The following is a 24805-nucleotide window of genomic DNA, read 5'->3' as shown; positions in this document are numbered from 1 at the left end:
CAAATTTTTCATACTTGGTTAGTGCGAGTGTAAATTCGTACAACCACTCTGGAAAAACTGTTTGGCATTATTTTATGAAGCTGAACAGTCACATACCCTACAATTCAGCAATTCCTCTCCTAGATGTATGTAATGTGAATGTGCATGTATAAAAGAAGCTCTTACGCGGGATCAATAAGAAACATTTAGTAGATTGTTTCTGGGAGTCCTGTTCAGTATAGCAAAAAACCTGCAAGAACAGTCACATTCCTGTCAACAGAATGAATAAAGTGTGGTATGTTCCACAGGAAAGAATATTATACAAAGCCAAAATCATTGTTCTGTAGCATCAAGCAACAACATGAATGAATCTTGATGTGATATAGGGGCAGAATAAATCCCAATAGATTATAGATTACATAAAGTATGATATCCTTTTAATAAAGTAAAAAAATGATAATAAGCCTGACTGGTGATGGCACAGTGGATAGTCACCTTGGGATGCTGACATCCTAGGTTTGAAACCCTGAAGCTGCAGGCTTGAGCAAAGGCTCATCCAGCTTGAGCATGGGCTCACTCAGCTTGAGCGAGGGGTCTCCAGCTTGAGTGTGGGGTCATCGACATTATCCCAAGCTCACTGGCTGGAGCACCAGTGTTGCTGGCTTGAGCAAGGGGTCATTGTCTTAGCTGGAGCTTCCACCACTACAAGTTGATGTGTCTCATCTCTCTCCCTTCCTCTCTCTCTCTCTCTCTCTCTCACACACACACACACACACACACACACAAAACAGAGCCCTGGACAGATAGCTCTGTTGGTTAGAGCATCATCCCAGAGCACAGAGGTTGCCAGTTCCATCCCAGTCAGGGTGCATACAGGAGCAGCTCAATGTTCTTGTGTCTCGCTCTCTCTCCTTTACTCTCTCAATAAAAAAAATTGTTTTAAATGATAATAAACAAACATGTATTTAGAAATACAAAGAGGTACAACACTATATAAAAATGAGAGCAAGGAAATAATGAAAGGGGACTCAGGATAGTGATTATCTTTGTTTGGAGAAGAAGAGGAAGTAAGAAGGAATGACCAATAGGAAGACGGACATTTACCATCACAATTCTAGTTTCAGGGCTGGTGGTGGTTTACAGGAACTTATTGCAGAAAAAAATTAGTCATTCATGGGCCAACAGTGAGTGTCATTAGCTAGGGATTATGATTAATCCACTGCTGTGCAACTGGAAGCTATAAAGTAGATTAAATGATGGCTCAAGAAGAGGCATTATATTTATATTTATCCTGTGACTTTATACACTGCTGACACCCCGAGTAATGAAGAGCTAAGAGCAAAAAGCTGGAGTTAGGGCTATGGTGTAAATTGCCCGTGGCTTGTTTTTTCTGTTGGCTGCCTAGCTCACAGAGGCAGAGTAGCACAAAGGTTAGAAGCACAGGCTCTAGGGCCAGACTGCCTTAAGAGGGGGCAGAGGAAACCTGGTTGTGTTCCTTACTGCGTAACTAATCCTGTTGGGAAAATTACTTAACCTCTCTGTGCCTCAGCTTCCACATGTCAAATGGGGCTGACTATGACAGCATTATAATACTGCAAAGAATTATTGTAAAAATTACAGGAGTTGCCTGGCCTGTGGTGGCACAGTAGATAGAACACCAACCTAGAATGCTGAGGTCTCCGGTTCAAAACCCTGGGCTTGCCTGGTCAACAAGCAACCAATGAACAACTAGAGTAAAGCAACTACTACTTCTTGTTCCCCTTCCCCTTCCTCTGTAAAATCAATAAATGAAATCCTTAAAAAAATTTTTTTTAAAGATTACATGAGTTAATCCACCTTAAGGTATGCTCTAGGTGCACTAAGTAAACTAATCCACCAGGTTGCTCTAGGTGCACTAAGTAAACTGTAATCAAGAAAGATTGACTTATTATTTTTTTTTTATTTTTTTTTTTAAATTATTTTTATTTATTCATTTTAGAGGGGAGGGAGAGAGAGAGAGAGAGAGAGAGAGAGAGAGAGAAGGGGGGAGGAGCAGGAAGCTTCAACTCCCATATGTGCCTTGACCGGGCAAGCCCAGGGTTTTGAACCGGCGACCTCAGTATTCTAGGTCGACGCTTTTATCCACTGCGCCACCACAGGTCAGACCCTGACTTATTATTTTTAATCTCAGGCTTGATACTACTGTGAAAAGCTTAGGGAGTGTTCTAAACTCTTCCAGGCAAGCTTATCCCAGCACTACTCTGGAAGCTCCAGTCCAACAAAATACTAGCTTCAGGCTCTCAGTAAGGATTTGTTCCTTTAAGTCAGGGGTCCCCAAACTGCGGCCCCCTGAGGCCATTTATTCGGCCCCCGCCACACTTCCAGAAGGGGCACCTCTTTCACTGGTGGCCAGGGAGAGGAGCACACTGACCATCTCATTAGCCAAAAGCAGGCCCATAGTTCCCATTGAAATACTGGTCAGTTTCTTGATTTAAATTTACTTGTTCTTTATTTCAAATATTGTATTTGTTCCCGTTTTGTTTCTTTACTTTAAAATAAGATATGTGCAGTGTGCATGTGATTTGTTCATAGTTTTTTTTGTTTTGTTTTGTATTTTTCTGAAGCTGGAAACGGGGAGAGACAGTCAGACCCCCCCATGCGCCCAACCGGGATCCACCCGGCACGCCCACCAGGGGGTGACGCTCTGCCCACCAGGGGGCGATGCTCTGCCCCTCCGGGGCATCGCTCTGCTGCGACCAGAGCCACTCTAGCGCCTAGGGCAGAGGCCAAGGAGCCATCCCCAGCGCCTGGGCGATCTTTGCTCCAATGGAGCCTCAGCTGCGGGAGGGGAAGAGAGAGACAGAGAGGAAGGAGAGGCAGAGGGGTGGAGAAGCAGATGGGTGCTTCGCCTGTGTGCCCTGGCCGGAATCAAACCCGGGACTTCTGCACGCCAGGCCGACGCTCTACCACTGAGCCAACCGGCCAGGGCCTCATAGTTTTTTTTATAGTCCGGCCTTCCAACGGTCTGAGCGACAGTGAACTGGCCCCCTGTGTAAAAAGTTTGGGGACCCCTGCTTTAAGTGCTCTGGTTTCCAAAGAATGACTAGAAAGTAGGTTGGGACTTGTCCAATTTTTCATGGAATCTATCTCTGCATCATTAACATAAATAACTAAGTGCTTGTGACATATAATTTACCTGATGACTTTAATCACAGACTCCCATAACCATCTACCCTCGCCCAAAAAGTGTCACAAAATCTGTGAACTAAAAGTTTTTATAAGTTATCAAAATGGAAACTATTTCAATCTTTATACAGGGACTATTTATATCTTCAGTACAAGCAATTTTAAGAAAATGGGTTATCTGGTGTCTACAGTGTTAACAGGTTAGAAGTCATAATTTCGAAAGAATGCAGACTTCCAGAGATATGCTTAGTAACAGGAAAAAAAAATCACAAGTGACAACTGTGAGAAAAAAGAAATAAAAAATTCACTTCAGTGGCTCCTAAGCATGTTACTGCCATGCAACAGAATAAATTTCATTCATAATGATGAGCTTGAATCATGAAGAAAATGTGATGTTGTTCGTTCAAAGGTGATTAGTCTCATATATTTGTTTTAAACACACCATGAAGACTTTTAAATAATGTTTTATTGTTTCTTGGTAAAATCTCCAGGATTAGTTGCAAATGGACCCAGTAAGTAAATCAATAGGTTGGCTACACTATAAAGTTGTTTGATACAAACCAACTAAATGTAGAATTGCTACCCAAAATTATAAATAAATTAACAGAAGTGAGTGATCCATGACATAAACAGTGCCATTCAGTTGGTTTTAAAAGTAAACTTTAATGGGGATTGCAGGAGGGTGGAGGGAGGAATAGCTGGTGATGGAGGGAGACCTGACTTGGGGTGGTGAGCACACAGTGCAGTACACAGGTGATATGTTGCAGAATTGTGCACCTGAAACAGTATAGTTTTATTAACCACTGTTACCCCAACAGATACTGTACAATAAAAAAGTTTTAAGTAAATTTTAATACTTAAAAGAGTGAGTTTTAAATTACCTGTAAAATTCACCTGTATAAAGTGATTCACTTTCTCTGATGACCCTCAGTAAGTAATACATAAGTTTTTATATTTTAATAAACTTACAAAAACTTATACATGCAAACAATTACCTTGTGAGGCAAGTGGCTCCTTCCAATCAACCAGAAGAAAGGAGCAGAGATAAGCAGCAATAGCCCAAAGGTGATCTAGAATGGATCTGGTTGGGGGGAACAGGGGAGGAGGGGAGGGACAGAAAACAGGCTGGGGCAGAAAACAGGCTGAAGCCCAATAGAAAGCATGTTGGAAAAAAGCTTTTAAATTCCACCTTCTCGCCTATATTTCATGGGAACAATTACTTGCTGTCCCTTTAACAAACCCTTGCTGTGTTGAGAAGTTAATAAAAAGGTCCAGGCTGTCCAAGCTCTTAGAGCTAATGAGCTAAAACCTAGAGACAATACCTCCTCTTTCTTCTTCCAGAGCAGCTGAAGATAATGCCTTGATCATAGACTAGCCCAGTGGTAGTCCAATGACTAGCCTGAGGAAGAGGCCCAGAACAACAGCAATCAACAGTGGTTCTGTGGTGCCCAAGGATTTTCTATCCTGGGGTTTATCCCTCCCTTGTACTTAAAGTCACCTGTAGGGACTTAGAACCAGGCCTGGCCATTGGCTCTCCCCCAGTACATAGGGACTGTGTATGAGAATGTTCATCACAGTGTTGATTGTGGAGGCTGAGAGCTAGAAACTACATAGGTGTCCATCACTGGAGAACCAGGAAGCACAGAATTGTCTGCAGTAGTTACTTAGAAACAATAGATTAGATCAGTGGTTTTCTACCAGGGGTGATTTTGTTCCCTAAAGAGACATTTCACAATGCCTGTAAAGATTTTTGATTGTCACAATTCGAAGGTGAAGGGTGGAGGGGAGTGTAATACTGGCAATCAAGTGGGCAAAGGCTAGGGATGCTGCTACATCCCACAATGTACAAGGCAGCACCCCCCAAGAATTATTCAAACTAAAATGTCAATAGGGATGCAATTGAGAAACACGGGACAGGTTGAACAAAACAACATGATTAAGTCATACAGTGCTGAATGAAAACCTTATTTCAAAAAGGGATGTGATCTGCCTGACCAGGTGGTGGCGCAATGAATAGAGCGTCGACCTGGGATGCTGAGGATCTAGGTTCGATTTGATGCTTCTCATCGCTCTCCCTTCCTGTCTGTTTGTCTCGCTCTCTTTCTCTCACTAAAAAAAAAAAAAAAAAGAAAAAAAAAGAAGAAGAAGAATGAGTAGATGAATGAGTGAACGAACACATGTATTGTATTATGCTACAGAAAGAACAGGATAAAATTTATGTCCTCAAAAAGCTTACTATCTAAAGCTCTCTCTACGAGCACGCCCCTGCCTTTCCCTGCCCCCTTCCCCCAGGCATGTTTTCCTTGCCTCTCTCAGATAAGGTACAAGGGTTCTTCTTTTGACTTTGTAACTAGTTTCCAGAGCCCATTTCTTCTATAGCTCGCTGCTTCTACCTCTGTGACTTTCTAAATAAACGTTCTTATTTAAAAAAAAAAAAAAAAAAAAGCTTACCATCTAGCCCTGGGCAGGTAGCTGGGTTGGTTAGAACTTTGTCCCTAGGCTGTGGGTTAGATCCCCAGTCAGGGCACAGACATATAAGAAGCAACCAATGAATGCATAAGTGAGACAATAAATCGATTTCTCTCTCTCTCTCTCTCCCGACTTCCTCTACCCCCAAAAAAAGAAAATCAATTAGAGAAATTCTCTGGGAAAAACAATCAAATGCTATGCATTGTACTTGACACAGTGAATGCTCAATAAATGTTGGCTTCCATTATTTAGATCCTGGGTTATTTCTATTTCCATAATTCAAGTCCTCCAGAAGCCACAGAAATGCTTTTTCTGTCCCAGAATCGCTATCAATCCCTTAAGCACATTTCTATTTCCCACAGAGCCCGGAGACTCTAAAAGCAGGCTTCCCTAAACCGCAAATCTGAAGGTGGCCATGTCGCCTTGCTCAGGCCCGGGAAGGAGGGAGGCAGCTCTAGACGCCCTGCCGGCGGCACCACAAAACTTAACACAGATTTCTCACTTGGATGAACTCATCTGTTAGTGCAGGATCACGGGCCCAGCCAGACGGGCTCTCTGCTGCAGAAGGAATGCGGGCGGCCCGCGCCAGAAAAGGGCGCTCACCCACCCATCTGCCAAGCCCGAGGGTGCCACCCCTCCTTCACAGCATCCCTGGAGACTTCGCCACATCCCCGCTGGTAGGCCACCTGGGACCGACCCAACAGTGCCAACAGGGTGAATTTCCCCCAATCCTCTTAAATACATTCCCGCGATTGCTTAAGAAGGGGTCAGGGAGGAGCACCAAGCACTGCACAAAGACAGGTAGATAGCTACATCCCTGTACACAGGTTGAGTCGCCCGAACCAGCTCCAAAGTCCACGCTGCCGCCGCCTCTCCCTCGCCGCGGGTCCCTGTGCTCTGCAGCCACGTGCGAGCCGGGTCCTGGGGCGCCAGGGCGCAGCTCCCCCGCGCTCCCGCCGCGCGCCCCTTCCACTTACCAGGTGAACAGTTTGCCTTTTATCCTGCGCAGCAGCCCCGCGACCGTGTCCGTAGCCGCCAGTGCCTCTGGCTGCGGGGCGCCGGGTCCCGCTGGTGAGGCCGCCTCCATCGGGTCGCCTTCAGTCTCGGCGCCCGGAACCCCCCGAAGTGCCCGGGCCCGGAAGACGGGAGGCGGCGCCTGTGCGGGCGGCGGGCGGCGGGGGCTCGCCTCGGTCCCTGCGCCGGTGCTCCGGCACTCGCTGGGTCTGGAGGCTTCTCCCGCGGGCTGCTTCTGCGGCAAATCATTAACTGTCGAGCCCCTGGGGCCAGGCAATAATAACATTTGCAGATTACAACCTGGCACCTCCGGGGGAGCAGGAGGAGAAAGGGCACTTTTTTTTTCCGCCTTAGAAGTCGAGCCTCAGTGTTGGGTGACACCCAATATGCATTTCAGGTTTTTATGGCCCCTTAGTTAACATCAGCAAATGAGGTGCTACTAGGTTATTCCCGCGTGTCCTAACTTAAGAAGCAATGATTTGGTAATGGCCTGAACTTTGCTAACTGGAAAGAAGCTGTGGGCCCCTCCCTTTACTTCCCAGTCTCCTTCCCTCGGACTAGTTTAGAAAACATGTTTTCCATCTAAAAACAAAACTGTAGACGCTTTAGTTCTGTTTCTTTTCCTCGAAAAACGGGTAAAATCTTGAAGGGATCCTGGAAACAGGTCTTTGTGGTGTATCTCCTTCCTCACGGTGTTTTCGGTTTACCTTTCATTATTCAGAGTTCCCGGGGACGTGCCAGCCACGGGGACAATGCCAAACCCTGGCGTTCAGCCAGGATGCCAGAAGCCTGGGCTGCCTTCCTTCAGATGCTTCTGTGGAGCAGGAAGGACTAGGAGCTGGGATCCAAAGTTCCTGCCTCTCACTGACAGGATGGGCCTGGGAGACCCCCTGCTTCCTGGAAAGTGATCAGGAAGACCACCCCTTCCTTGGGCAAGGAGGGAGAAGGAGGAAATAAGGAAGGAGGGAAATAAATGTAAATTCAAACCCATCCACATTTCTGTGAAAAGATTCTGAAAGAAAATCAATTTTTAAAAATTATTTCTTTAAAGATTGATTTTAGAGAGAGTAGAAAGGAGAGAGAGAAAAAGGAGAAACATTTATTTGTTGTTCCATTTATTCATGCATTAATTGATTAATTTTTGTATATGCCCTGGGGGATGCCCTGGGGGAGGGGGGAATGCAAGCTTGGCATATAGGGAAGAGGCTCTAACCAACTGAGCTACCCAGGTCCAAGAAAATAGATTTTGAAAAATGAAATGCAGCTTTAGAAATCCCAAGTTTAGCAGCTACAAGAACCCCTAAGTCTTAGTGAAATGACTTTTTCTAATATTTGAAGTGAGATGGGGTAACTGAATATTATGGTACAACCACATCGTGAAACATTATAAGGATATTAAAAAGAGTAGAGAAGAGTCCCTTGTGGAGTAGCTCAATTGGTTAGAGTGTCATCATTCCATATGCCAAAGTTGCAGGTTCAATCCCCAGTCAGGGCACATACAAGAAACAACCAATAAATGTATAAACAAGTGGAACAACAAATCAATGTTTTTCTCTCTCCTTTCCTCTCTCTTGGAAATCAATCAATAAACATTTTTTAAAATAATAAAAAATGGAGCCTGACCTGTGGTGGCGCAGTGGATAACGCATAGACCTGGAAATGCTGAGGTCGCCGGTTCAAAACCCTGGGCTTGCCTGGTCAAGGCACATATGGGAGTTGATGCTTCCAGCTCCTCCCTCCCTCTCTCTCTCCTCTTTAAAAATGAATAAAGAAAAAAAGGAAAAAAATAATAATAATAATAAAAAATGGAAAAGAGCTATTCTAAGCCTTGAAAGGATTTTCTCTGTTTCTAAGAGAAAAAGATAAGATTCGGGGAAGTATACAGTACTTGATATCGTCTTATCTTTGCCCTGTCTGAATAGCTTGATTGGTTAGAGTGTTGTAGTCACATGCAAAAATTGCAGGTTCTATCCCTGGTCAGGACACATAGAAGAACAGATAAATGTTTCTCCCTCTCTCTCTCTCCCTTTCTCTCTCTCTAATATCAATCAATATTTTTCTAAAAATACATGATCTCATTTTTGTAAAGTAAACAACCCATTAAACCTTGTACATTGTCAATGTTGAATTTTACCTGCGCATTGTACTTCTGAAAAACAGTGATGGCTAAGAAACCTTTAATAGTAAGCAGTTAGGCACAAGCAGAGTAGAAACAGAAGGTCACCAGGGCAGAAAGCCCCAGGTGCCTAGCAACAGACAGCTGTAAGGTGGGACCTCACTCCAGGGTGACCTTTCTTCCCCTAGCACAGTGATTTTCAATAGTTGTACAGCGGCACACTGGTGTGCCAAAAGAATTTTTAAAACATGCAATACTTAACTACTTAGACAGGGTCACTGACCTCTTTTCCCTTAGATTACAACAACAGCTGTGAATGGATCAAAATTATACTTATCTTTTTGTCAGGTTGGCAAAAATATATTTTTTGGTGTGCCACAGAATTTTAGTAATTAGTTGTGTGTGCCATGAGATGAAAACAAGGTTGCAAACTGCTGCCCTAGCACATTGCTGAATATGTTTAGACCCCTTGACCTTTCAAATCACCAGTCATGTGGTTTGGACTCTCATCTGACCATTCCTCCCCTGGCATGTGACCAGCCATGCAGTAGACCCCCTTAGAGAAGGAACAAAGGGGACCAGAGAATAGCCTTATATGACTCCTATACAAGCCCTTGCATGACCACTCCCTGAAATGTTAAGACCTAGAGGTAACATCTAGGCCTCAGTTGTGTTTCAGCTCCAAGTCCAGAAAAGCAGCAAGAGAGGCAGAGTGACCATGACTGACATCAAGACCAGCTACAATGACTAATGACTCTTAACCTAACCACTGACCCACTGACTAATGAGTGGAGACCATGATCCTGAGGGAACACACCTGGAAAGTTGATGATCCTCCCCTGAGACCTCCAGATAAAACTCCTCAAGACAAAGGATCCAGCTTGCAGTTCTCTCTCTCCCTCTCTCTCTCTTTCTCTCTCATGCCAGAGCTTTTCTCCTTCTATTTCCCTCAGGCACAAGCACATTTACTCTTCTGTCTTTCTCCTAAGCTCCAGGGGACCTTCTTTTACCTCTGTAGTTTGTTCCCTGAGCCCACGCAGCCCAGCTGGCTCACTTATTCCACAGCTCACTTCTACCACTGTGACTTTCAAAATGAAGTTTTGCACCTGACCAGTAGTGGTGCAGTGGATAGAACATCAACCCAGGGCGCTGAGGTCCCCAGTTTGAAACTTTGAGGTCACCAGCTAGTGCGCAGGATTGTTGGCTTGAGTGCAGGCTTGCTGGCTTGAAAGCAGTGTCTCCAGCTAGAGCACGGGATCATGTCAATGATCAAAATCACTAGCTTGAGCCCAAAGGTCACTGGCTTGAAGAACAAGGTGGCTAGCTTGAGCAAGGGGTCATTAGGTTGGCTCGAGCTCCCCCCCCATCAAGTTACATATGAGAAGCAATCAATGAACAACTAAAGTGAAGCAACTACAACTTGATGCTTCTCATCTTTCTCCTCCCCCTCTCTCCCTTCCTGTTTCTCTAAAAATATAAATAAATACATACATACATACATACATATATACATAGATGTCTATACCTTTAAAAAAATAAATAAATAATAAAGTTTTGCTTGTATTAGAGTCTTGGTTCTGAATTCTTTCTTAGAAAGAACTCAAGTATCTTGCTGAACCAAAGTCTGGTCTAACTCCACCACTACTAACACATTGTGCCTTTTTACTGCTAATATTTCCACCTTTTTGTGTTCTTGGAAGTGGCATACTGCAAAATAACACCATTCCCTGTGTGACTTAGGTAAGACCCAGAGGTGCTCTCTCTTTGTCACCTAGGACAAGGCCAGACACAGATTCTCCAAGTTTGCATCCTTTGCCTCATGAATGATTAGCTGAACTACCTCTGCCCCCTGACCAATGGGGGAATAGGGGTGGGGGAGAATGCTCCTTAATCAAACTGGTAAAATTTCTCCTCTTGCTCCAGGACTAGGAACTTGCACCTAGGATGGCCTGAGCCAGCATGTAACTCCCCCCCCCCCCCTTAATAGGCCTCTCCTGAGAATATGTTTATCTTGGTAAAACATTCTCTCATCTACTATCCAATCAAGGAACCCTTTCATTTCACTCTTTCCAAGCAGGGAAGTCTCCTTCCTCCTATTGCAATAACCTCCCCAACATTGGTTGCCATAATCCTTTCAAATAAAATCTCTCCTTACCTAAATCAGAATTGTTTTTTTATTTGACAATATGTATGTGGTTAGTGAGCATGGAGAATAGCATAGGATACATGTCAACAGAGATAATCTTTTAAAAGATGCGTGACCTGTGGTGGCACAGTGGATAAAGCATCAGCTGGAATGCTGAGGTCACCAGTTCAAAACCCTGGGCTTGCCTGGTCAAGGCACATACGGGAGTTAATGATTCCTGCTCCTCCCCCCTGCCTTTATCCCTCTCTCTTTCTGTCTTCCCACACCCACCCGCTGGCCCACCTCTCTAAAATGAATAAATTTTTTTTTATTTTAATAGAATAGTTGGTCTGCTTACATGACAACTGGTTTTCTTCCCCACCCCACTGTACCCCAACCCCAAACAAATGTTTTAAGAGAAAAAAGCTAAAACATAGTTGATGTCCTCCTATTGCAGGAATCAAAGGAGGACAAAAACACCCACACAACTTGATGAAGGAAGTAGGATTTATTAAAGCCAGAGGAGCACGTGGGGCTTGTAGCTCTAGAACACGGGCTTCCTGAAGTTGACTTTCTTACAGGTTATATACCTTTACAGTATCTAAGCAATGGGTGTGTGATTTCTTTGTTTAAAGTTTCCCAGGACTCAAGGAGAGGGGAGGGGAAAGCTCAGTGGGGTAAGCAAGGGGGAAGGGGTTTCCAGATCACTGGCCATAGTTATACACAGGTCCTGCTATTCTTGCTTTGCATTGTAACTATGGATATAGTTCATTTATCACTGGCTGACTCAGTTACCCCAGCTGGCTCCTTTCCCTTGTATTCTTTTCGTTTTCTCTTTCTCAGGGAAGAGGAGGCCTGCCCCTCCTTCCTCACTCCAGCCAAAGACCATCATGAATATACATGTACTTAAGCAAGTTAAATATTTTTTATAAGAAAAAATTTATTTAGAAAGTCACAGCCTTGGCCAGATAGCTTAGTTGATTAGAGTATTGTCCCCATATGCTAAGATTGTGGGTTCCATCCCCGGTCAGGGCACATATAGGAACAGATCGATATTTCTATCAATCTCTCTTTTTCTTCCTGTCTCTCTAAAAACAATAAATAAATTAAAAACAAAAAAATCACAGACAGGAAAAAATGGGTTTTAGAAACAAGTTACAGAGGCATAAAAAGGGGGAAGGGGCTTGGAGCTTAGGAGAGAGAGGCAAGAAAAATGCATCTAAGGGTAAAAAGCGGGGGAAGAGGAAGAGAGAGAGAGAGAGAGAAGAGAAAGGCGCCAGAGTGCTCTGGAGAGACAGAGGGCCGTCAAGTTGGATTTATTACTCTTTGCAGTAAGGGAGAACAAATCCCATGGGAGAAACATTGGATGTTTCAGTAAGAGAATGTTAGAAAGAACCAATTATAGGATTTGGGCTTTGGCTGAGTTTTTTGAGGGAGGATCTGAGGGTGGAGGAACTAATTCCCTCTGGATTTAATGCTGTCAGATTGGATGCAATTCTGATGGATATTGCAATTATCTTAGCTATTCTTAGAGCAGACTAAAGTGAGGATAAAACTGCAATTGGTGAAGAAGTAGGCCTCACTCATTTTGACCAAGAGGAGAGTTGGGCCTGAACTGTGGTGGCACAGTGGATCAAGTGTGGACCTAGAATGCTTAGGTCACTGGTTGGAAGCCCCAAACTTGCCAGGTCAAGGCACAAAGAAGAAGCAATAACTAAGAGTTGATGCTTCCCGCCCCACCCCTGCCTTTCTCTCTCTCTATCCTTTCTCTAAAATCAATAAATAAATCTTAAAATTAAAAAAAAGGTCCCTGGCTGGTTAGCTCAGTGGTATAGTGTCAGCCCGATGTGTGGATGTCCTAGGTTGATTCCTGGTCAGGGCACACAGGAGAAGTGAATCATCTGCTTCTCCATCCCTCCCCCTTGTCTCTCTCTCTCTCTTTCTCTCTTCCTCTTCCCCTCCTGCAGCCATGTCTCGATTTGAGCAAGTTGGCCCTGGGAGTTGAGGATGGCTCCATGGCCTGGCATCAGGCACTAAAATAGCTCAGTTACCAGGCAACAGAGTAGCAGCCCCGGATGGGCAGGGGACTTGTGGGGTGGATCCTGGTTGGGCACACGCAGGAGTCTATCTCTGCCTCCCTGCCTCTCATTTAACAAAAAATATTTTAAAAAACATTTTTTTAAAGGAGAGTTGGTATTTTTGTGGATGCCACAGTGACTTTGGTTTTGTGCTTAGATAAAATTAGGAAGTGGCCTTGCTTTGTTTCATTTTATCACGGTCTTAGATCAATCTTGTCCAAAGATTGTTCTCTTAAGATTGTTTATGTTCGATAAGAAAAAAGATGGCCTAGCTACTAGCGCCAGGCCAGCTTCCAAATGTTAAAGACTGCTTTTTTCCTCACTACCTCCTTTTATGACCTAGCCTCTGAAGTCACACAGTACTGTCTTTCCCATAATCACAAGCCCCTCCAGATACAAGCGGAGGACCTTTATGGACTAATGTTTGTGACTCCCCAAATTCACATGTTGAAATCTAATTCCCTATGTGATGGTATTTAGAGGAGGGGACCTTGGGAGGTTACAGGGCATGAGAGTTGAGCTCTCTGAGAGGCCAGAGAGCTAGCTCACTCTTTTTCCTGCCACGTGAGGACACCATGAAATGCAGGCAGGCTGCAACCCAAGAGAGGACTCTCACCAGAAGCCGACCATGCTACTACCCAAACCTCAGATTTCCAACTTCCAGAACTGTGAGAAGTAAATGTTTGTCGTTTAAGACATACAGTCTATGCTAATTTGTTAAAGCAGCCCCAATAAACTAAAACAACCCCCACGTTGCAATGAGAGATGAGTCAGTCACATGGAAGAGAGCACCAGGGATGGGAGATATTGTTGCAGCCATCATGGGAAAATATAGTGTACCATACATGCTTTCTGAAATGCAAGGCTTATTATTACTATTTTTTCAGGTGAGTAAACTAAAGCTCAGAAATTAAGTAACATGCCCAAGGTCTTCAGAATAGTAACTGACTGACTCTGATGTCAGAGTCACCAGTTGCCTCTCTGATTTAACTGACAATCATTCCTGTGCCTTTATTCACAATTCCTTTATCTCCCTATTTGTAAAAATCATTGTAAATAAACATACTTTCAAATCTCACAGCTGAACTCCATAAAAAAAAAAACAGCAGAATGGTGGTTACCAGGCGCTGGGGGAAATGGGGAGCTGTTGGTCAAAGAGTAAAAACTTTCAGTTTTAAGATGAATAAATTCTGGAGATCTAATACATAGCATAGTGATAGTAGCTAAAAATACTGTATTGTAAACTTGAAATTTGCTAACAGAGTAGATGATTTCACCACGCACACCTTTATGCGTACCTATATGAAGCCACAGGAGAAAACCCATTATTTTAAAAGATCTTGTTTGTAGCATCTACTAAATAGATCTGTTGCCATTGTACTTGAGACTCACAAAGACAAATAGCTGTCTTGTTCCAGCTAAGCCACCTTATTTTCTGTTTCAGAGGTATTCTAAGGATCTTGGTGTCAATCTGTCTTCAATTTGAATTACCAAAAAGTACACACAGTACCAAAATGAAAATGTCAGAATCATTTGTCAATAAGCAGACTGAATCAATATTGCTGTGTTCTTAGATGGCAACTCTAAAGAATTCACATTAGTACCATTGTCTTATTATAGGACATATTGCAAATCAATCAACCAGTATTGGTTGAAAGCAAATATGTACAAGCCTCAGTTCTAGATATGATCAATGGTATTCAAGACATGAAAGATGCTTTTACCCTGCCTTTCATCTTTTCATAATGATTTCTTCTTTGCCCATGAGTTGTTAAGACATTTCTTAATTTCTCAATATAATATTTTTCTAGGCCCTGGCTGGTTGGCTCAGTGAATCTCAGAGCATCAGCCTGGCGTCTGGACAGCCTGGGTTTGATCCCTGGTCAAGACACACATGAGAAGTGACCATCTGCTTCTCTCCCCGCCCTCTCCGCCTTCTCTCTCTCTTTTGCTCTCCAGCAGCCAGTGGCTCAATTGGTTCAAGCGTCATTTTCGGGCACTGAGGATACTTGGTTGATTCGAGCATCAGCTGCAGACAAGGGTTGCCCGGTGGATCCCAATCAGGGTGCATGCAGAAGTCTGTCTCTCTATCTCCCCTCTTCTCACTTTAAAAAAAAAAGAATTTTTTGGTTATTTTTCTACAATTGATTTTTAACTTAATTGCATGATAATGTAGCCTAGATCAGGGATCCCCAAACTTTTTACACAGGGGGCCAGTTCGTGCCTCAGACCGTTGGAGGGCCGGACTATAAAAAAAACTATGAAAAAATCCCTATGCACACTGCACATATCTTATTTTAAAGTAAAAAAAACAAAACGGGAACAAATACAATATTTAAAATAAAGAACAAGTAAATTTAAATCAACAAACTGACCAGTATTTCAATGGGAACTACGGTCCTGCTTTTGGCTAATGAGATGGTCAATGTGCTCCTCTCACTGACCACCAATGAAAGAGGTGCCCCTTCCGGAAGTGCGGCGGGGGCAGATAAATAGCCTCAGGGGGCTGCATGCAGCCCGCGGGCTATAGTTTGGGGACCCCTGGCCTAGATAGTACCAATACTTTGAAATTTGCCAAGACTGCCTTTAAGGCCTACCTAGTACATACAATACATCAGGGGTTGGGAGCCTATGGCTTGTGAGCCAGATGTGGCTCTTTTTTTATTTATTTTTATTTTTTTGTATTTTTCCAAAGTGAGAAGCTGGAAGAGGCAGACAGACTCCCGCATGCACCCAACTGAGTTCCACCCAGCATGCCCACCAGGGGGTGATGCTAGGCCCCTCTGGGGTGTAGCTCTGCTGCAATTGGAGCCATTCTAGCGCCTGAGGCAGAGGCCATAGCGCCATCCTCAGGGCCTGGGCCAACTTTGCTCCAGTGGAGTCTTGGCTGCGGGAAGGGAACAGAGAGATAGAAAGGAGAGGAGGGAGGGTGAAGAAGCACCCTTCTCCTGTGTGCCCTGGCCGGGAATCAAACCTGGGACTTCCACACGCCGGGCCGACACTATCGCGGAGCCAACTGGCCAGGGCCAGATGTGGCTCTTTTGATGGCTGCATCTGGCTCGCAGACAAATCTTTAATAAAAATAATAATAACATTAAAAATATAAAACATTCTCGCCTGACCAGGCAGTGGTGCAGTGGATAGAGCGTCGGACTGAGATGCCAAGGACCCAGATTCAAGACCCCGAGGTCGCCAGTTTGAGCACGGGCTCATCTAGTTTGAGCAAGAGCTCACCCAGCTTGGACCCAAGGTCACTGGCTCGAGCAAGGGGTTACTCGGTCTGCTGAAGACCTGCGGTCAAGGCACATATGAGAAGGCAATCAATGAACAACTAAGGTGTCGCAATGCGCAACAAAAAACTAATGACTGATGCTTCTCATCTCTCCGTTCCTGTCTGTCTGTCCCTGTCTATCCCTCTCTCTGAATCTCTCTCTGTCTCTGAAAAAATAAATAAATAAAACATTCTCATGTACAATCCATTCATTTCCTACCGCTCATGTTCATGGTTGCAGGTGGCTGGAGCCAATCACAGCTGTCCTCTGGGACAACACCAAATTTTTATTGGATAATGCATAACGTACACAGGTCATTGTATGGCTCTCATGGAATTACATTTTAAAATATGTGGCGTTCATGGCTCTCTCAGCCAAAAAATTTCCCGACCCCTGCAATACATGGTCAGGATTTTTGTTTTTCTTTTGTTTTGTTTTGTGAGAGGGAGAGGAAGATGAGAAGATTCAATTTAGTTGTTCATTGATAGCTTTTCATATGAGCCTTGATGGGGAGGAGGTTGGCAGGGGAAGGGTCAGGGAGTTGGTGCCCCCCACTCTCAAGCTGGTGAGCCTGCACTGAAGCCAGATGAGCCTTGCTCAAGTCAGCAATCTCAGGAGCATCCCAGTTCAACGCTCTATCCACTATGCCATCACCAGTCAGGCTCATGGTCAGTTTTCATAGAAAGTGTATTTTGATGGTAAAGTCTGTTTTTGCTTGTCTGAAAATATCTTTATTTTACCCCTTTGTTTTTTAAGATAGCTTTGATAGGTATAGAACTTTAGATTGATTAATATTTTCTCTCAGCACTTTGAACATATCATATTTTTTCTGTCCTCACTGTTGCAGTTGAGAGTCACCCAGCCATCTAAGTACCTTTCCTTTTGTAGGTAATATGACTTTTTTTCTGTGACTTTTTTTATTTTTGAGAGAGAGAGAGACAGAGAAAGGGAGGAGAGAGATGAGAAGCATCAATTCATAGTTGCTTTATTTTAGTTGTTCATTGATTGCTTCTCATATACGCAGAGGTGGATTTAACAGCAAGAGCAAAAGGTTCACACCCTGGGCCTCGACTTCTGAAGGGCCCCAGAAAACCCTAACTTTATACTTTTTTCTAATGCACCAAGTTTGGTTTCATATGCGCAATTTTAACATTAATAGTACATAATTTTTTTATTTATTTAAAAATATGGTTAACATGTATTTTTATTTTCCCTGTCTCTCTTTTTTTTAAGAGGCTCAATATTTTCTTCTGCACCTGGGGCCTCAACTGACTTTAATCCACCTCTGCATATATGCTTTGACTTGGGGGCTCAAGCCGAGATAGTGACCCCTCACTGAAGTCAGCAACATTGGGCTCAAGCCACCCCATGTTCAAGCCGATGAGCCCAGGCTCAAGCCAGCAACCTCAGGTTTCAAACCAGGGACCTCAGCATCCCAGATCAATGCTCTATCCACTGTGCTACCACCGATCAGGCTTCCTGTGACTTTTTACTATCTTCTCCTTTTCTCTGAGGTTGTACTTTTTTTTTTTAAGTGTGAGGCAGGGTTGCAGAAAGACAAACTCTTGCATGCACATAGAACTGGGATCCACCCAGAAACCTCCCTATAAGGCAATTGCTCTGCCCGTCTGGGGGCATTGCTCAGCAACTGAGCTACTTTAGTACCTGAAGCAAGGCTGTGGAGCCATCCTCAGCATCCAGGGCCAACTTTGCTCAAACCATTTGAGCCATGGCTGTTGGGGGGCGGGGGGAGAGAAAACAAGAAAGAAGAGGGTCACTTCTCTGTGCCCTGACCAGGAATTGAACCCAGGACTTCCACAGGCTGGGCCAATGCTCTAACATTGAGCCAACTGGCCAGGGCAGGGTTGTACATTTTGTTATGATGTGTAGATATTTTTGGTTGGGCTTTCTGGATCTGCAGATATCTTTCAATAATTAAAAAAATATTCATCATTAACTATTTGGATACTGCCCTTTTTCTATTCTATTATCTTCTTTAAGAACTCCTTTTATACATAGAACAGACATTCTTATTCTCTCCTCCCTATCTCCTCACTTCTTTCACATTTTTCATATATTTGTCCCTAAACTTATTTTAAATAATTATTTAAATCTATCTTTTCTTTTTTGTTGTTTGTTTTTTCTTTTTATATCTTCTCTTTTACCTGTGTTTAATAGTGGCTTAAATCAATTTTGAGGTTTTCATTTAAATTATTTCTAGAGGTTATTTTGCAAATCTATTTGTTTCCCCTCATATTTTTAAGTTTCACTCTTATTTCTTTAATTATATTATACAAAGTGATTCTATGTTCTCTTAAAATTCCAAAAGCTGACATTTTATAGTCCTATTTCTGCTGGTTTTTTATTCTATCTTTTCTCACTAATAATGCCTTTTTTTTTTTTTGTATTTTTCTGAAGCTGGAAACGGGGAGAGACAGTCAGACAGACTCCCGCATGCGCCCGACCGAGATCCACCCGGCACGCCCACCAGGGGCGACGCTCTGCCCACCAAGGGGCGATGCTCTGCCCCTCCGGGGCGTCGCTCTGCCGCGACCAGAGCCACTCTAGCGCCTGGGGCAGAGGCCAAGGAGCCATCCCCAGCGCCTGGGCCATCTTTGCTCCAATGGAGCCTTGGCTGTGGGAGGGGAAGAGAGAGAGACAGAGAGGAAGGGGGGGGTAGAGAAGCAAATGGGCGCTTCTCTTATGTGCCCTGGCCGGGAATCGAACCCCGGGTCCCCCACACACCAGGCCGACGCTCTACCGCTGAGCCAACCGGCCAAGGCCGCCTTATTTCTTTGAACTGTTCTTTCCTTGAAATATTATCTGTAAATATTATGATATCTAGCTTGTAGCTGAAGTCCCCCAAAGATGAGTTTCTTCTATTTGGGGAGATATCAAACTGGGATCACTTAAAGTTAAATTCTATACTGGAGCTTTTTTGAATCACACTGGTAGCATAAATTAGAATTGGAAAACTCATAAGGGCTGATTTGTGTTATTGAGGACTTATAAGAACTTTAACTTTGTAATTTGTGGATCAATATTTGGATTTTTATAGCTTGAGCTCTGAAGCTGTTTTCAAAGCATAACTTTGCTCTTTTGGGCCCCAGAACCAGGCTGAGCCAGCAGCCCCACTGTGCTAATTGTACTGTTTGATAAATTGTACTTCTTGCATTGTTGTTAAATAATACTCACTGTACTATGATGATGATCAAAACCTTTTTGTTCTACAGGCCAGGACTTGAAACTAGGGCCTGATAATTGTTTAATCATATATTATCCACTGTGCGCACCTCACAACCCCACTTGCTTGATCACTTAATCAGTCAACCATTGAAAGTCTAGTTGTTCTCTCAATCAGAAAACAAATGATGTGTTTGGCCTTGTTTCCCCTAGCAACCATCTCTTTGGTCAACAGCTCCTTGCAACTTTTCTTTTTATAAACTATGCCCTATACCAGGGGTCCAGAACCTATTTGGCTGAGAGCCATGAACGCCACATATTTTAAAATGTAATTCCGTGAGAGCCATACAACGACCCATGTACCTTACGCATTATCCAATAAAAATTTGGTGTTGTCCCAGAGGACAGCTGTGATTAGCTCCAGCCACCCGCAACCATGAACATGAGCGGCAGGAAATGAATGGATATTGACCCCTATATTGACCAGTGGTGTGCTTTGGTAAAGAATCCTCTTTCCTGGCTCAAGGGCTGTGCCATGCGATTAGGATAAAAGGTTTTAGTAGCGTCGGTCAGCCCCAGACATTTCCAAACAGCCTCCTGTTTTACAAACCACTCCAGAGGAATCCGCGCTCCCACCCCTTACCATACTCCAGTCGCAGCCTCTTCTGCCCCTACTGGTTCAGCTCTGGGAAGTAGGCAGGCAGCCCCCTCCACGCCCATTCCCGGGCTAGCTTACTCTTTCTCCCCACCTCATACCTGGAGCCAAACACAAAGGGAGGACTCAGGGAATGCTGCTTCCTCTGAACCCATCTTATCCTTGAGGGCAACCCATCTGCAGGAAGTAGGCTGAACCAGTAGGGGCAGAAGAGGCTGCGACTGGAGTATGGCAAGGGGTGGGAGCGCGGATTCCTCTGGAGTGGTTTGTAAAACAGGAGGCTGTTTGGAAATGTCTGGGGCTGACCGATGCTACTAAAACCTTTTATCTTAATCGCATGGCACAGCCCTTGAGCCAGGAAAGAGGGTTCTTTACCAAAGCACACCACTGCAGCCCCACCTGCAGATGGGTTGCCCCAGGGGGGTCAGCCTTTTATGGTCTGTGTTCCCCTTTCCACAAGCGACCTCTATAATTGGGAAACTCAAAAAAAAAAAAAAAAAACACATTTTCTGAGAAGCCATAAACCCTGATTGGGCTCCCAGAGTCTGTTTTTCATACTCATCATCCCACTTGGGATGATTGTCAGCAACTCCTAGTCACCTTGTTCACCTCGGAGGACAGAGACAGAATTAGGGCTGAGACAAGGAAAGCCGTGGTTGGAACCAGCGGGGGCTTATTGGAGGAAAACCAACAGCATATTGAAAAAGTTTTTCCTTCCGCCAGACCCCGATGGGACCCAAATATGGCCAGAGGAAAAGCCTCCCTGGACACTTTTCACTGTTTTCTGCTAGCAGGCATAAGAGAGGGAGCAAGGAAGCCAATGAATTTATCTAGGGTCTCAGAGAAAATACAGGGACTACAGGGACACCTGTAGCTTACTTAGAGAGACTACAAGAGGCCTGCAGGGTATATACCCCTAGAGACCCAGATGTTCCCGAAAGTGCCAGAGCAGTCAACTTAGCTTTGTCTCAGTCAGCTCCAGACGTTAGGAAGAAACTACAAAAATTAGAAGTCTTCCCTGGAATGAACCTATCACAATTAGTCAAAATAACACAAAAGGTTTTCAGTAGTAGAGGTACACTCACTGAGAACCAGGAAAAAACGTTAGCAAAAGTATTCATTGCCACAATAAAGGAAAACGAAAGGCAGCCAGACTGTACTAAAAAAATTAAGTAAAAATCAATGTGCCTATTGCAAGGAGGAAGGACACTGGAAAAACAAGTGCCCAAAAAGGGAAGATAAACAACCAAAAGGACCATCTTACTCAAAGGTTTTGAACCTTCAGGAGGACTGATGGGGCCAGGGCTCCATCCCAATAAGCCCCCAGGAGCACACGGTAACCCTAAAAGTCAGGGGCTACCCAGTAGACTTTTTAATAGACACTAAGCTGCATATTCTGTCGTAACTTCTCCCGTAGGTACGGGAATAAGACTTCCATTCAAAAGGCCACTGGAGACTATATAACTATAACTGAGAATAAGACTTCCATTCAAAAGGCCACTGGAGACTCTGTTCTCTGTCCTTGGACTTCAAAAAGGACTGTTAACTTAGGCAAGAACGCTGTGACGCATTCTTTCTTAGTTGTCCCCAACTGTCCTTACCCTTTTCTAGGCTGTGATCTCAGAAAACTATAGGCCACTATATCCTTTGAAGGGGACTCTGCTCACTTTAAGACTAAGGAAACCCCTCAACCCTCTCAGATTCTCTTAACTTTTCCTCTTGTAGGAAAAAATGGCACCCGTTAACATGTACTCTGAGTATCTACAGGACTTACAGCAGAAATTCCCAGCCGTATGGGCAGAAACTAACCCCCTGGGACTGGCAAAAGATCAGACACCAGTAGTAGTCCAGCTAAGAGCAAGCACTGTGCCTGTGCGGGTAAGACAATACCCCATGAGTAGGGAAGCTAAGAAGGACATAGCCCCTCACATTTCCAGACTCCTCACTGCTGGAATTCTGGTTCCCTGCCAGTCGCCTTGAAACACATCCCTACTCCCAGTCCAGAAATCCCTCTGAACGAGGGATTATCACCCTGTTCAGAACCTAAGGGAAGTAAATAAAAGGGTTGAAACTATCCACCCTACTGTGCCTATTCCTTATATTCTACTATGTCTTTTGTCTCCAGATTTACAGTTCTACACTATCTTAAACCTCAAGGATGCTTTCTTCAATATTCCATTAGCTCCAATCAGCCAACCTATCTTTGCCTTCGAATGGACTGACCCTGAAGCTGGTGTCTCTGGTCAACTAACTTGGACAAGGCTGCCACAAGCATTCAAGAATTTCCCCATCTTGTTAGACGAGGCTTTGCATCAGGACCTGCTCAGGTTTCGGCAAGAGCATCTTGAATGTATCTTGCTCCAATACATAGATGACCTACTCCTCACTGCAAAGATGGAAGCAAACTGCTAAGCAGTAACAGAGAGCCTCCTAGGGACCCTCCAGACCCTGGGGTACCGGGCTTCTGTCAAAAAGGCTCAGGTATGCACTGCTAAGGTCACCTATTTAGGATACCATCTGGAGCAAGGTAAGCGGACTCTTTCTCACAGCCACATTGAAGCCAGCCTGAAAATCCCCTCCCCTACGATGAAAAGGCAGGTACATGAATTTCTAGGAGTGGTTGGTTATTGTCCTCTTTGGATCCTGGGGTTTGCCAAAATTGCTAAGCCACCATACTCGAGCACAGGGGGAACTCAAGCCCTTACCTGGACTGATACTGAGCAACAGGCTTTTGAAAAACTAAAACAGGCCCTTGTCTCTGCACCCGCTCTGGTGCTGCCAGATATCCTAAAGCCTTTCCACCTGTTTATATATGAAGCTAAAGGGGTCACAAATGGGGTTCTAACTCAAACCCTAGGGCCCTGGCGGAGGCCAGTTGCCTACATTTTTAAGAGACTTGATCCAGTCACCTCAGGCTGGTCTTTCTGTCTTCGGGCAATTGCTGCCACTGCTTGTTAGTCAAAGAAGCTGATAAGCTAACCTTCAGGCAAGGGGTCTTTCTCACCACCCCACATGCTGTAGAAACTTTGCTCCGCGGCACCCCAGAACGATGGATGTCTAACACCAGGCTTACCCAGTACTAAGCTCTCTTATTAGACCAGCTTGCATTAAATTAAGCAAAACCCAAGCCATCAACCCTGCCAGTTTGCTACCGGACATGATTCCAGCTTCCCCCTCCATGACTGTTTAGAAGTAATGGACATAACACAGCCGGCCAGGCCAAATTTGACTGATATTTCCTTAACCAACCCTGATGAGCAGCTTTTTACAGATAGAAACAGTTTCATGCAGGATGGGATTCAGCATGTGGGACCAGCTATAGTCACCCTGAAACGGACTGTTTGGATACAAGCCCTACCTCATGAAACATCAGCACAGCAGGCTGACCTAATTGCTCTGACACAGGCTTTAAGGTGGGCCACAGAAAAAGCTGTAAATATATACACAAACAGCAGGTATGTTTTTGCGACGGCACACATACATACAGCCATATACAAGGAGAGGGGACTGCTCACTGTAAGGTGGTCAGCATTGGGGGAAGGTCACATGAGGAACCCTGACCCGGGAACTTTGGCTAGAGCCGCCCACACTCATGCGCACCAAAAGAAACTTCCCAGGAGTCCTTGGGAAAAGAACGAGTGTCTGCCAGCCAGTGAGATTTCACCATGTCATATTAGCTCGACCACCCTACAGACCCTTTAAATATCCCCCACGCGAATCACCCATGCGACTTCCCTGGCCTCTGTCTCCGGGACCAGAGAACCTCATCAGGCGGGACGCGCTCTGTACTAAATAAAGCTTTTATTACTCCACACTTTGTGGCTACACCCTTCCTTCTTCCTCGGCAGGGGAAAAATACCTTACACTCACCTCTGCAGGAAAAGAAATAAATAATAAGGAGGAGATCTTAGCCCTACTGAAAGCCGCCTGGATGCCAGAGGCGGTGGCTCTCAATGCACTGTCTGGGGCACAAAAAAAAGAACTCACCAGAAGCCCGAGGAAATCGAGCAGCTGATGCTGCCACCAAGGAAGTACCCCTAAAACCAGTAAGGCCCCTTGACATTCTGTTGACTCTTCCAGACCCCAAACTTCCTACTACACCAGAGTATACTCAAGAGGACAAAAGTTTAGCAAAGGAAAAAGGTGCACACCTCAATTCTGAAGGATAGCTAATCCTTCCAGACGGACAACCCTTTCTTCCGAGGTCTTAGGAAGAACTATAAGCCTTCAAGTTCATCAGGCTACCGACCTGCGTAGCCTGCTAGCTGAGCTAATTCAAAAGAATTACTGCCTACCCCAGTTAGAGTCTATAGTAGACAGTATAGTATCTAAATGTTTAACTTGTGCTCAGGTAAATGTTAGACAGGGGAAAAGGCCTGTAGGTATAAGGGCTAGAGGAGCAATGCTGGGAGAGCACTGGGAAGTAGATTTCACTGAGGTTAAGCCCCCAGCAGCAGGGTACTATTATCTCTTAGTTTTTGTTGACACCTTCTCTGGCTGGGTGGAAGCTTTCCCTACTAGAAAGGAAACCGCTGTTATAGTTGTCAAGAAACTCTTGCATAAAATTATACCCTATTTTGGGTTCCCTCTAGCCATAGGTTCTGACAATGAGCTTGCTTTTGTTTCTAAAATTTCACAACTAATAGATAAGGTTTTAAATATTAATTGGAAATTATACTGCGCCTATCGGCCCCAAAGCTCAGGACAGGTAGAAAGAATGAATTGGACATTAAAAGAAATATTAACTAT

The 24805-nt window shown here is 44.4% G+C and overlaps 1 protein-coding gene across 2 annotated transcripts in view; it reads right to left on the bottom strand.

Annotated features, from left to right (window-relative positions):
* Positions 1–24805, bottom strand: part of SLC35F2 (solute carrier family 35 member F2) — a 125776-nt gene that overhangs the window by 59826 nt on the left and 41145 nt on the right. The window contains exon 1 of one of the 2 annotated variants that reach the window (XM_066247487.1): positions 6591–6939. The exons of the other annotated variant lie outside the window; for it this stretch is intronic. Coding sequence (XP_066103584.1) covers positions 6591–6913 — 323 coding nt within the window. The 5' untranslated portion in view covers positions 6914–6939. Of the gene's footprint in view, positions 1–6590; positions 6940–24805 lie in introns of those variants that run through there. 2 annotated transcript variants of the gene reach the window in all.

The sequence above is a fragment of the Saccopteryx bilineata genome, chromosome 1, assembly GCF_036850765.1.
Source record: "Saccopteryx bilineata isolate mSacBil1 chromosome 1, mSacBil1_pri_phased_curated, whole genome shotgun sequence".
NCBI lineage: Eukaryota > Metazoa > Chordata > Mammalia > Chiroptera > Emballonuridae > Saccopteryx > Saccopteryx bilineata.
The sequence above is the reverse complement of the archived record's forward strand: the minus strand, read 5'-3'. Positions and strand labels throughout refer to the sequence as shown.